The following is a 14,134-nucleotide window of genomic DNA, read 5'->3' on the forward strand; positions in this document are numbered from 1 at the left end:
CCAAGCTGTTCCAGTACAGTTATAACACTGGTATATACTCGACAATGTGGAAAATTGCCCAACCATGTTCTGTACACAAAAAGCAGGACAAATCCAACCCGGCCAATTACAGCCCCATCAGTCTCCTCTCGATCATCAGAAGGTGTCACCAACAGTGCTATCAAGCAGCACCTGCTCAGTGACACCCAGTTTGGGTTCTGCCAGGAGCACTCAGTGCCTGATCTCATTACAGCCTTGGCTCAAACATGGACAAAAGAGCTGAATTGCAGCAGTGAGGTGAGAATGACAGCCCTTGATATCAAGGCTGCATTTGACCGAGTGTAGCATCAAGGAGCCCTGGCAAAACTGAAATCAGTGGGTATTGGGACAAACACTCTGGTGGTTGGAGTCATATCTGACACATAGGAAGATGGTCGTGGTTGTGGGAGGCCAATCATCTCCGCTCTAGGACGTCTCTGCCGGAGTTCCTTGGGGTATTGTCCTAGGCCCAACCATCTTCAGCTGCTTCATCAATGACCTTCCCTCCAACATAAGGTCACAACTGGGGATGTTTGCCAATGACTGCACAATGTTCAGCACCAATGACTCCTCAGATACTAAAGCAGTCCATGGTCACATGCTACAAGATTTGGACAATATCCAGGTTTGGGCTGACAAGTGGCAAGTGACATTCGCGACACACGAATGCCAGGCTACAACCATCACCAATAGGAGACAATCTAATCACCACCCCTTGACATTCAATGGTGTTACCACCAGTGAATCCCCCACTATCAACATTGTAGGGGTTACCGTTGACCAGAAACTCAACTGGACTCACCACATAAACACAGTGGCTACAAGAGCAGCCCAGAAGCTAGGAATATTCTGGCAAGTAACTTAGCTCCTGACTCCTCAAAGCCTGTCCACTATCTCCAAGGCACAAGTCAGGAGTGTGATGGAATACTCCCCACTTGCCTGAATGAGTGCAGCCCCAACAACACTCAAGAAGCTTGACACCATCCAGTACAAAACAGCCTGCTTGATTGGCATTACATCTACAAACATTCACTCCCTCCACCACCAATGCTCAGTAGCAGCAGTTTGTGTACTATTTACAAGATGCACTGCAGAAATTCACCACAGATCCTCGGACAGCACCTTTCAAACCCATGACCACTTCCATCTCGAAGGACAAGGGCAGCAGATATATAGGAACACCACCACCTCCAATTCCCCCTCCAAGTCACCCACTGTCCTGACTTGGAAATATATCACTGTTTCTTCGCTGTTGCTGGGTCAAAATCCTGGAATTCCCTCCCCAATAGCATTGTGGGTCAACCCACAGCAGGAGTACTGCAGCGGTTCAAAAAGGCAGCTCACCATGACCTTCTCAAGGGCAACGAGGGATGGGGAAGGAACGCTGGCCAGCCAGTGACACCCACATCCCACAAATGAATTTTTGAAAAAATTATCTTGCCTTCTCCCCATAACACTTGGTCCCTTGCTAATTAAGAATATATCATCTCTTATCATAAATACATTCAGTGACTTAGCCTGCACAGAATCACCATCCACTGGCTGAAAAGTTCCTCCTCATCTCAGTCTAAAGGGTCATCCTTTCACTCTGAGGCTGTGCCCTTGTGTCCCAGACTCGCCTCCTAGTGGAAACATCTCCATATCCACTCTATCTAGGTTCTTAGTATTCTGTAAGGTTGAATCAGGTTACTCCCTCATCCTAAACTCCATTGGGCACAGACTCAGAGTCCTCCACTGCTCATATGGCAAGCCCTTCATCCCCAAGATCATTCTTGTAAACCTGCTGGGGACCCCCTCCAAGGTCACATCCAGGACCCAAAACTGCTCACAATATTCAAATGTCTGACCAGAAACTTATACAGCCTCAGCTCTTTTATTCTAGATCTTTTGAAATGAATGCTAAGACTGTATTTGCCTTCCTAACTGCCTACTGAACCTGCCTGTTAACCTAAAGAGAATCCTGAACTAGGACTCCCAAACCCCTTTGTGCTTCAGATTTCCGAAGTCTTTCTATGTTTGGAAAGTAGCCTATGTCTCTATTCTTAAAACCAAAGTGCACTGCCTCATATTTTCCCACATTGTATTCTGTCTGCTACTTTATTGCTCACTCTCCTAGCCTGTCCAAGTCCTTTTGCAGCCTTCCAGCTTCCCCAGCGCTACCTGTACCTCCACCTGTCTTTGCGATGGTTGAGCCTAGGACATTATCCTGAAGAACTCCTGCAGTGATGTCCTTAGACTGAGATAATTGACCTCCAACAACCACCACCATCTCCCTTGTGCTAGGAATGGCTCCGACTAGTGAAGTTTTCCCCAGTTGCCTTTGCCTGTAGTTTAATGAGCATCCCCTGGTGTCATACTCCGTAAATGCTGCTTTGATGTCACGAGCAGTCACTCTCATCTCACCAATGGATTCAGCTCTTTTGTCCATGTTGGACCAAAGTTGTAATGAGGTCAGAGGCTGAGTGACCTCAGTGGAATTCAATCTGAGTATCAGTGAGCAGCTTAGAGCTTTGCAAGTGCCACCTAATAACAGTCACCAATCCCTTACATCACATTCTCTGATCTGCACTATAATATTCTAATCGGATACACTAATTGGAAAATTCCCCTTTTGCTATCTTGCAAAAATGGCGCTGGACATTGCTGATGAATGCTGGAAAATTCAGAAAATGCTCCTGGTACCATCTCACTTTAACCATCACCTCATTTGACCATTGGCTGATACTTCCCTGCTTGTTGTAAGTAGATGTTTGTCTGGACCCGTGAAGGTATTTCTTTTCTCTCTAGTTACCACCACTTTTCAGGCCAATCGTGTGGAAGGTGGCAATAGGCTCCAGAAAGAATCAGTAAGGACCAAGAGTGTCACTTCCAATTAGTCGCAGAGATATACCTACTAACGGTCTTGATGTCTGTTTAAACCTTTCTGTGGGGTTTTTGCTTTACAGTATCCAGTGCAATGACTGACCAAGGTTCCTTCAACAGCACCTTCCATACATGCAACCTCTCACATCTAGAAGGACAAGGTCAATAGAATCCTGGCGCCATCACTACTTCAGGTTCTCTTCCAAGTCACACATCATCTTGACAGTGCCACATTTCCTTTGTTGCTGAGTCCAAATCCTGAAAATTCCTTCCTACAGGGTTGTCAGTACATCCCTTATGCTGCAGTTGTTCAGGAAGGCAGCTCACCACCACCTTCTTTAGGGCAGTTGGGGTGGACACTAAATGCTGACACAGCTAGCAATGCCATTTCCCATGAATTTTTTAAAAAAGTGGCACCCTGCAGAGGAACAATATTTGATGTTCTTCCTACTGCTCATAACTGTAGACTAGTATGAAAGTAGTATTGTGGAATTAGAGCTGAAGAGATTATATTGTTGCAGAGATGAACACTGATATAAATCATTTGCGCGTGACCTTCAAATATGAAAGTTACATGAATGACTATTTTGGCAGAGAAAGTAGTTGTAGAAAAACTGGTCAGTGTCTAGGAATGGTGGATCAAGGGCAAGATAATGTTGGAGGTGGTTTGGCAAAGCAAGATCACTTATTGGAAGAAAGGAAAGGAAGCATTTTCAGAGGTCTGGAGCTCAATTGTAATGGATAATACAGTTAGTATTGTTTTTTCATATCGTATGATAGGTGACTCAGTTATACACAAACACCTGCATCACCAGCCTTTACTCAGCAATTTGAACGGTGAATCTTCATGCTCCTCATTCGAGAATTGCTGACTTGCAAATGAGGGAATATTCAAAACTCAAATTCTACAGACAACATACAGGATGCCTGTTATAAAGAAGTGGAATTTAGGTAAATTATTGTACTTTAATCATTTGGTTTTTCTCATGTTTATATTTCTAAATAGGAAGGACCTAGACAAGTCATAAATATATCAGATGATGTTTCAAGTGATGAAGATGGTGAAGCTGGATCGCAAACATTCACGCAACGTCGGACTGGAGAACGAATTTCCAATGATAATGTATTACGGAATAGAAAATCTAACCAGTATAAAAGACACTACACTCCTGAGGTTATAGACTTTTGATTATTCTGTAGTTCTTTCTTCTTTATAAAGAGCATTATTTTATATGATGCATTGTTTATTATTAATGTACAAGCGCAATGGGCAGTAATATTGATAACAAAACTTAGTTAAGCCTTAAATTTATAAGAATTACTTCTGTAATGAAAAGACTACTAAAATGGAGGCGCTGAAATGAATGTGAGGCAGTTGGTCTTTTAAATTTGTAAATTAAGTTTCAATCATAGTTGGTAGCTGTCTCAGTAGGGGTAGTACATGTTTTTAGTTCCTGCTGATAACTTGTACATTTAAAGTGCATTTCATGTCAAATTATTTTGCAGGAGACTGCTAAATCTGCTACTAGTTGTAGTTCACGCAGTTCTAGACAAGATTCGGAAAGCACGCGCCATGAATCGGAAACTGAAGATGTATTATGGGAGGATCTTCTGCACTGTGCTGAATGCCGTACGTCCTGCACTAGTGAAACCGAGGGAGAAAATTCACACTTGAATTCCTCAGGGAGGAAGGAATACCGAGATGATCCATTTCACCTGGTTTGTTTCGAATAGTGAACTTTGTTAAATGTTATTTCTTCAATTATAATTAACTTATTGTATATTTTGCGATGAGCGAATTCTTTAACTGAAAAGTCAATATTTAAATTTATTTAAGTTGCACAATTAACATTTTGTCAATAGTTTCAGATTGGTGACATCAGTTGTGATTTGTATTTTCATGTTCAGCAAAAGAAAAGCTATTTTGGACATCATATGGACTGAAGCCAATCCCGAAGTAATCCAGACAATAATTCTTTACAATACATTGAGTTATATTCATAATATATATAAAAGCGTCTGAACTGTTAGTATTAGTAATGTGAAGTGCTTCAAAGACTTGCTACCAAATAGACTTAATCAATGTGCTATTAAAAGAAGGCACAATAATAAGCTGCATCTCAATTTGGCGAACTATTACTTATGGGGTATTGAAAGGACCAGAATTAGTTCCACGCCTGTTTAGTTTATATGAATGATTTGGATCTAGGGAACAATTGTAATTATTATCATTTCCAAATTTGCTGATTACACCAAAATAGGTAGGAATATGTGTTGAGGAGGATGCAAGAAAACTTCAAGAGGACTTAGACAGGCTGAGTGAATGGGCTAGAACACGGCAGATAGACAATAATGTGAATAAAAGTGAAGTTATTCACTTGGTTAGAAATAAACGAGATAGAATATTTCTAAAATTGAGAAGAAATGCAGAAACGGTCAGGATGTGCAGGTGTCCAAGGGCAAATGGTTGTCCTTGTCCATGAGTCGCTAATAGCTAGCATGCAGGTGCTGTAAACAGTTAGGCAAGCAAACAGTATATTGGCTTTCATTTTTAGGGGAGTACAGATGAAAAAAAGACTATCTATGTAGAGCTTTGGTGAAAGCACATTTGGAATATTGTCTACAGTTTTGGTCTCCTTATGTAAGGTATAATAAACTTGCTTTTGAGAGATTTCAACAGAGGTACACCACATTAATCCACAGAATCCCGACAGCGTAGAAATATGTCATTCGGCCCCAACTAGTCAACATCAACTCTCTCTAAAAAGCATCCTACCCAGATCCACCCCTTTATCACTGTAATCCTGTATTTCCTATGGATAATACACCTAACCTATACAAACCTGGACATATGTACAATTTAGCATGGCCAATCCACCTAACTTGCACATTTTTGGATTGTGGGAGGAAGTCCACACAGACATGAGGAAAATGTGCAAACTCCACACAGACAGTCACCTGAGACAGGAATTGAACCCAGGTCCCAGGTGCTATGAGGCAGCAGTGCTAACCATTGAGTCACCATGCTGAATCCCTGGAATGTTGGGTTGTTATCGGAGGAGAAAAAAAGTTCATTTGGTCCATTTTGTCTGCACTGCACCTCAAATCCATTGCATCAATTACCATCTGCCAATCTCCTACCTTTGCCTATTACCCTTGCACATTATATCTAATCAAATTATCATCCCAACACCCTCCTGAATGTCTCAATTGAACCTGCCTCCACCAGGTAATGCATTGAATATTCTATCTACTTGTTACATGAACTTTTTTTTCTTCCATCACATTTACTTCTCTTACAAATTACTTTCCTCCCTATATCTCCTGGCCTCTTTTACTTCCCTTTTCTCTTTTAAGTTGTTTAAAGCCCAAACTTATGATCAGACACCTAAGTTGTTAGAGAAGCTCAGCAGGTCTGGCAGCAGCCGTGAAGAAAAAAAATCAGAATTCATGTTTTGGGTCCAAAAGGATCATCGGACCTGAAATGTTAACTCTTGATTTATTTCTTCACAGATGCCACCATACCTGCTGCGCTTTTCTAGAAACTTCTGTTTTTGTTCTTTTTTGTTAGCATTTTCAGTTGTTTTGGTTTTTCATATGATTAGACATTTGGGTCAGTATTCGCATACACATCTCCAGCTCTGTGTCTATTATTGACTGACGAAGAAGCGACGTTTTTCTGCATTAATGCCAATTTTTTATAAAGCTTCAATCTCTTTCTGTTTAGGTGTGAGAAACACTGGCATAGTTGCATTTATGGCACATTTCCAGTTATTCTAATTTGGTGCTGGTGCGCCTCCTAGTTGAACTGTTCTAATCTTGTGGTGAGAAAAGCGCCAGTAGCAGTAGTGTTATTTTTCCAAGTACAACCAGTGCCTTAGGTAGTTACAATGAGATATTATCCATGTGTTCTGCTAAGAATACTTTTGTTATTATAAATGTAACTAAATTAAGAGGGAAAAAACCTTGAATTTGCATAGCATTAAAGGAGGAAGTGAAGTAGTGTTTGCTGGTTAACAGGAAGGAATATGTAATGAGGATCCTTTGACTCCCAAATTAAAGTGTTTTAAAAAAATGATTTGTGTTGCTTTATGAACACTTATCCTTTTTCCAGAGTCATTCACCATGGCTTCACAGCTCCAGTATCAGTTTGGAAAGAGTAAGTGCAATCGTCTGGGAATGCAATGAGTGTAAGAAAGCTGATATGTCTGTGATGGAAATCAGTGGAATGATTATGAAAAGAGTGAGTATAGCACTTTAAAAGGGCAGAAAATTAATTTAACAGTATCTGTGGAGAGAGTAACAGAGTTAATGTTTTGAGGCTAGTGTGACTCTTCTTCGGAACTGCAGTGAAATTCATTGATCTCCCACTTCATCCACTTCAGTTTTGGCAATTGCTCTTTGTCTTTCCTTACTTGACAATGTAACCTTTACAAACATGCACTTATTAAAATTACAATAACTTTGTTGAGCACTTATGAGAAAAATAGCAAATGTCCATATCAGTGATAATTCTTTAATAGTTATATGTTTCTAGCAATTATGCCACAAAACATTTTTGTATTTTGTTTATGTATTCCTGCAGTCTTCTGTTAATTTTGCAGTTCATTCTATTTTCCTTCTTTTTCAAGTTGTTCTATCCATTCAGATCTTCATAAAGGCTAGATCATTATGAAAAACGCAATAGTTTACTGACAATGTTAATGGAATAGCATGGCTTCCTTTAAGTAATGGCTGTGAACATAAAGATTGAAAAACAGCAACAATTTGCGCAAAGCATTCTTTAAAATTATGTGGCATTGATTATAGGCTAACTTTATTCTCTGATATATTATAACTGTTGTCTACTAGAGTACAAAACCAGTGAATAGTGATGCTCCACAGCGATCTGTTCTGGGATCTCTGCTCGTTGTGATCTTTATAAATGACTTGGATGAGAAAGTGGAAGGGTGGGTTAGTAAGTTTGCTGATGCAACCCAAGTTAATACGGTTATAAAGAGGGCATATGGTGTGTTACCTTTCATTGGCAGGGGAATTGGTTTTAAGAGCCATGAAGTTATGCTGCAACTCTATAAAACTCTGGTTCGACCACACTTGGAATATGGTGTTCAGTTCTGGTCACCTCATTACAGGAAAGATGTGGAAGCTTTAGAGAGGGTGCAGAGGAGATTTATCAGGATGCTGCCTGGACTGGAGGACAGGTTTTATGAGGAAAGGTTGAGGGAGCTAAGCCTTTTTTCATTGGAGCGAAGAAGGATGAGAGGTGACTTGATAGAGGTTTACAGATGATGAGAGGCATACATAGAATGGATAGTCAGAGACTTTTTTCCCAGGGCGGAAATGACAATTACGAGGGGGCATAATTTTAAGATGATTGGAAGAAGGTACAGGGGAGATGTCACAGGTGGGTTCGTCATACAGAGAGTGGTGGGCATGTGGAATGCGCTGCCAGCAGTGGTATGGAGTCAGACACTTTAGGGACTTTTAAGGACTCTTGTATATGCACACAGATGATAGTAAAATATAAGGAATGTAGGGTAGGATAGGATCTTAGGAGGATAATAGGTCTGTACAGAATCGTGGGCTGAAGCGCCTGTACTATACTGTCCTGTTCTATGTTAAAACAACATTCCCTTTATGTTCTGAAGTCTGACCGTTTTCTGCACATTATCTAATATTATGAAGACCCTTGTTACTTCATTATTTCAGTTTGTATTCTGATATTACAGATCAGACAAAACCCCTCAAAATATATTAAAAACACAGCCTAAAACCTAACTTTTTCTTAATATAAAGGTAAGTGTAAGGCGTTCCAGATTCTCGCCTTTTGGCAAAGGATACTTTATTTTACACTACAGTTAAAATACTGAGCAAATAAAAATAAAAGATTTAGTTTAAATGTAACTCTGTTGAAATGCTTAACAAAATTCTATATATGTGTAGTGATAATGGGAACTGCAGATGCTGGAGAATCCAAGATAACAAAGTGTGGAGCTGGATGAACACAGCAGGCCAAGCAGCATCTCAGGAGCACAAAAGCTGACGTTTCGAGCGATTTAGGCCCGAAACGTCAGCTTTTGTTCTCCTAAGATGCTGCTTGGCCTGCTGTGTTCATCCAGCTTCACACTTTGTTATCTATATATGTGTATGTGTACATATATCACGACTACTAATTAACTGTTCCAATATAGTAACATCCCACAAATGCACCCTTGCCCGAGCCAAATTCAATAAAATGGATTGTCTCATGCAATTCTAACAGCAGGAAGAGAACTCCAACTTTTAGCTGTAACAGTGAGTGGAATAAGAGCTTCCACATCCAACTTCAAGGCCCCAGCAACCGCTGAAAGCTAAAACTAAAAATCCTAGTTCTGCAGGAGCTTAACCCTGCTATTCTGGCTGCATCTGTTGTTTCAACTTAAAAAAAACACTCCAAGGCCTCACAAGCTGTTTACTTTATTGGCTTTGAACATACTGCTTGGCACATCTGTTTCAACCTTTCTTTATTTAAAAAAAGGACGTAATACACTTATTGAATCCATAGTAAATAGAAGTGGCAAATCTTATGGTGCCATCCTGATTGTAATCTCACAAAAGAGTAACTTTGTCAGAAATATAGAAAGTTCAAGAAATATTCAGCAGGTCAAACAAAATCACTGGAAAAAGAAAAAGTTAACCTTCTGCGTGAATGACCTATCTGTAGAACAAAATGTTAGAGATGAACAGTTTTTCAGCAATTACTATCAACTCAATCTCTAATTGATTAATCCTCTTAATTGAAAATAAAAGCTAATTGGTAACAAAAATCAAATTTTCAGATTTCACCAGATTGCAACATTTAACTTGTAACAGAGAAGGGAGCGCTGACAATATTATAGAATGCGGACCTGGACTTAAAATTGTATTTAGGATTAAGTCCAGTCTATGGAGCTTTCATTAACTCATCATTTCATAATAGAACAGTAATTTCTTCTAAGCAAAGATTCCTTGTACAGTTGCAGACACTATGGTCTCAAAAAAATCAAGTGTACTTAATAGATACTACACACAATTGAACAAAATTATCAAGATGACGTGGTGCATTTCTAAATCTCATAATAGATGTTGGACATCTGTTTTAGGATTTTAGGACTAAGCCAGTTGTCCCTACAGACCTAGGGATAGGCACCTATCCTGTTTGCAATAAATACATTAAACTGTCCTAATACCATGTATTGTCTCCAGAAATACTCTGCCCGAAGGGTCTGTGACAGTAAGACAGATTTCTGCTGTATCATAAAATCTCAGCGTAGCTCTCTATTGGAACGAAAACTAACTGCTAATTACTTACAATCACTGAGAGTTAATTGTGAGCTATTTGAAATGTTTAGTCCTGGATATTTCTATGAATCTTTTACGAAGTCAAAATGTGGACTTCCCTAAAAAAAATCGCTTTCACTTCTATTCTCATTCCTCTTCCTCCCTTCACACATACACAGATAAAGTTAAAAAGGGGCTAGTATCTGATTTGCAAGGGAACATAAAAGAATATGCAGTTTAAAATTCTTAGGGTGTCCTGCAGGTGTAAGGTTTTAACCAGAGGGCACAGTTGATTAGTAGTATCCTGGATCAACAGCAGCTACGAATGTCAGTGTTTGGATGTCATTGGGTGCTTTGTCCTTCCTAAACAAGTGTATATAGTGAGAGAGGTCTTCAACCATCTGTAATTGAAAATCTATCTCCCATGCTCTGTCAAAACAGTTGTATTGAATATATTTCATGCATGTGTTCTCATATCTGGTGTTGTTACTTACAAACTGGCTTATTGTAGCTAATTTTTTCATCTTTGAAATGTGAAACCCATCATATACCTGTAAATTAAAAATAGGAGCTTTTCCACACATGACTCGTTTCTGCTGCTTTTGATAAAAGGTTTATTTTCATTTCGCATGATTTTGTTTATTCCACATTCAGTTCCTGGAGCTTAGGTCACCATGTGGGCAGTCAACCATTTTGGCCATTTTTAATTCAGTATCCTTCCACTGGCATTTACTACATTACGTTATCTTTTGTTCCCCCAACATGCTACTTTCCTGATTAAATATGGGGACAATTTAGAGTTTAGAAGGTTGTAAATGTCTCTGAAATGAAAAATAATTTGGTAAATGTTATTTGACATCTTGACATTCATTAACAAATGTTTCTTTCTCCACATCTCTCCGATTATAAATTTTAAAATATACTATCTCCAAATAAACTGTATGTAAGATTCTCTTAGCAAAGCAAATGTTTGTTTTCCAGTTTTGAGGGAGGGGTCCTCTGTTTTAAATAATTTTCTACTAATTATTACACCAATAAAAAATATCTTGTGCATTTATAGATAATATTTTGCAAATTTAGAATTCCAACTTTTTTGAACACCTGCAGGTTAACAGCTACAAGCAAGGTATTGGTTACCAGCTGTTTGGAAACTTGGTTTCTCTGATACTTGGCATCACTCCAGTTTTATTCAGACTCTTTCAGCAAAAGGATTTGGAAGAACTAGTGTCACTGTCTGCTGCAGAGCTGTTTTTCATTGCATTTGGTTCAAATGTAAATCAAACAGTTATTATGGTTGCACTAAGCTTTGTGGTGCGTGTGTGCCTCATGTGGATATTTTTCTTCATGCTGTGTGTGGCCGAGCGAACGTATAAACAGGTAAGCTGAGATATTTTCATTTTGCAAATTACCTCGATTTGTATTACTAATCTTGCTGAATCAAATTAAATTTCTGAGCTTGCCAAACTTAATAGAGGATCAATTTTGTGGAAATCATTTTTATCAAGTTTTACTGAAGCAGTGAAATGGAGAAGGAAGAAGAGGAAAATGAATTTGGTACAAAATGATGTCAAGAAATGTAAAGTATTACAATACTGTTATGAAAGGAAAACCATAGAATTTATAGAACATAAGGCAGTTATTTGGCAAGTTGTGCCCTATTAAGCAGCTGACATTGTATTTCTATTTGTCATACTGTGCAAAATTGTCTTTCTTAAATATTTATTTACTTAATATTTAAAAGATTTTACAGATTCTGTTTTCACTAATGTTTCTGTTAGGTAAACCAATCCTGTGGTAGAAACCATTAACTTGTTTTTTTATATAATGTTTTTAAATTTATGCTTTCTAGATAGCAACTGTTAATAGCACTTAAGCACTAAAGGAAGTAGGAGAAGTAGGAGGTGGGATTAGATGTATCAGGAACAAAGAAAGTAATATGTTTACAAGTGCAGGGCAAGGCTTGCGTACTTAATGGTACATTGTATCCTTACTTATTAAGAAGGAGGAACCTGGTAAATATTGGTAGAACTGGAAAGGTAGTAAATGGGGTGAAAATTGATAAGCAAGATGTATTGGTAAGTCCACTGCAGCTGATTGGTGATGTTGACTTGCGTGGATGGCTTATAGCCCAGGTTGCACTGGGAAATGGGGGTAGAGATAGGAAAAAGGCATACCATAATCTTCCAATCTTTTCTAGATACAGGGAATTTATTGGAGAATTATAAAGTAATAGTTGTGACACCTCTACTCCAAGAAAGAATGTAAGAACGTTCCCAGTAACTGCATGCTGGTCGGTTTAATATCGGTAGTGGATAAGTGTTTAGGAACAAAAATCAGAGGAAAAAAACTAAACATCTCCAAGTACATGGTAATCAAGAAGCAGCATAGATTTATGTTTGTTTAATCTAATTTAATTATTTGAAGGATTAACAGAACATTGAAGAGAATACATCAGAAGTTGACTGTATAGGTTTTAGGAAAGTAACACATTATAAGGCTGGTTAATAAAACTGTTGTTCATGGAAATGCAAGGATCAGTGTCAAGCTGGATTAAAAACAAATTGGCTTAAGTACAGAAAACAGTCAAGTGTGGTCTGAAATTGCTATAGCTGGTCAGTAGTTAAAGCAGCACGTGTGGAGTTTCTTTTATTCACTCAGAATGTATGTGTCACTGGTCAGGGTCAGGAGTCACATCTAGGCCAGATGAGCTAAGGATGGCAGTTTCCTTCTCGAAAGGACATTAGTGAACCAGATGAGTTTTTTTGACAATTGGCAGCAATTTCATGGCCAGCATTATAGTCCTAATTCTAGATATTTGGTAATATTCAAATTCCACCATGTGCTGTAGCAGTTTTCAAACCTGGGTCCTCAGAATATTACCAGGTCTCTGGATTAACAGTCCAGTGATAATGCCACTCGGCAATTGCCTCCCCTGGAGAGGAAAAGAATAGTTAATCTTCTGGCTGTGTAAATTTTCATCACTAACTGGGCAGAACAGAATAATCCTGGAAGAAGTGCAAGACACTGCTGCAGGTAAGTAAGAGAGGGAATGCCCCACTATGGAAATATCCTGTCAGCATTTTTGAACTCCTATCTCAAAAATCATCACAACCATGAGACCCTTCCATGGAGAGGGATATCAGCCACTGGGCAGGCATGTGTGGGTAGTGCAGGGAATTGTATAAATAGTGAAATAGAATATTGGCCTTTTGGGAGGCTGCCTCCTTTCTCGATTCACGTCTTGACCAGACAGGAGACCAACCTGCCGATTGAAAAATCCTTCTTGGTGAAGGAGAGTCTCTGATAGATCTCTTACATTAGTTTAAATGGCTCCTTGACTATTTGCAGGCAGCGGGCATGTAAGCTGGAAATTCCTGTCCTGTGTGCTTTCAGTCCTTCTGCTGGAGCTTAAAAAGTTCAACTTGTGACTTTATAATTGGTCAAATGGAATTTTTTCCTTATTTACCTCATGAAAGTTCCATATAATCAAAAGACCTAAAATAATCTCCCCTTTATTTTTCCTGTTCTATAAATAGTCCTTGTTTATTTAGATTGTCCTCATAATTTCAGTGTCAACCCTTGATATACTAGTTCAGTTATATTCACTCTGTGTCCTTTATCCTAGTGAAAGTTGGATGTTCAAAATTGGAAGTGTTTTTCTGGCCAGTGGTTTGTACAGGTTTAGCTGTCTCTTATGACCCTGTTTATGTAAGCTGAGACATCATTTGCTCTTAATGCTAATTTTCACTCTCTTCCTGTGAGATTTCATGTTTTGGTATATGCTGAGATTCCTAGGAAATTTTAGTGTAATTTGTATAATGCACTGTTTCAGAAAATCTCAGACGATTGTAATTTACCCTTAGAGTATTATCATTATCAGTCAGATGCAGTTAAATCCAGCTGAACTTGTCTTGATTGCTAATGTTTCAGACAAGTGAAATTTGATATCATTTTC

At 38.8% G+C, this 14,134-nt stretch overlaps 1 protein-coding gene across 2 annotated transcripts in view; it reads left to right on the forward strand.

Moving 5' to 3' along the window:
- LOC125463267 (protein PHTF2-like) overlaps positions 1 to 14,134 on the forward strand; it is a 113,943-nt gene that overhangs the window by 79,626 nt on the left and 20,183 nt on the right. For both annotated transcript variants that reach the window (XM_048554325.2, XM_059654584.1), the window contains exons 9-12: positions 3,887 to 4,054; positions 4,387 to 4,599; positions 6,995 to 7,123; positions 11,287 to 11,556. In XM_048554325.2, the coding sequence (XP_048410282.1) occupies positions 3,887 to 4,054; positions 4,387 to 4,599; positions 6,995 to 7,123; positions 11,287 to 11,556 (780 nt within the window). The remainder of the gene's footprint in view (positions 1 to 3,886; positions 4,055 to 4,386; positions 4,600 to 6,994; positions 7,124 to 11,286; positions 11,557 to 14,134) is intronic.

This window comes from Stegostoma tigrinum, chromosome 25 (assembly GCF_030684315.1).
Source record: "Stegostoma tigrinum isolate sSteTig4 chromosome 25, sSteTig4.hap1, whole genome shotgun sequence".
NCBI lineage: Eukaryota > Metazoa > Chordata > Chondrichthyes > Orectolobiformes > Stegostomatidae > Stegostoma > Stegostoma tigrinum.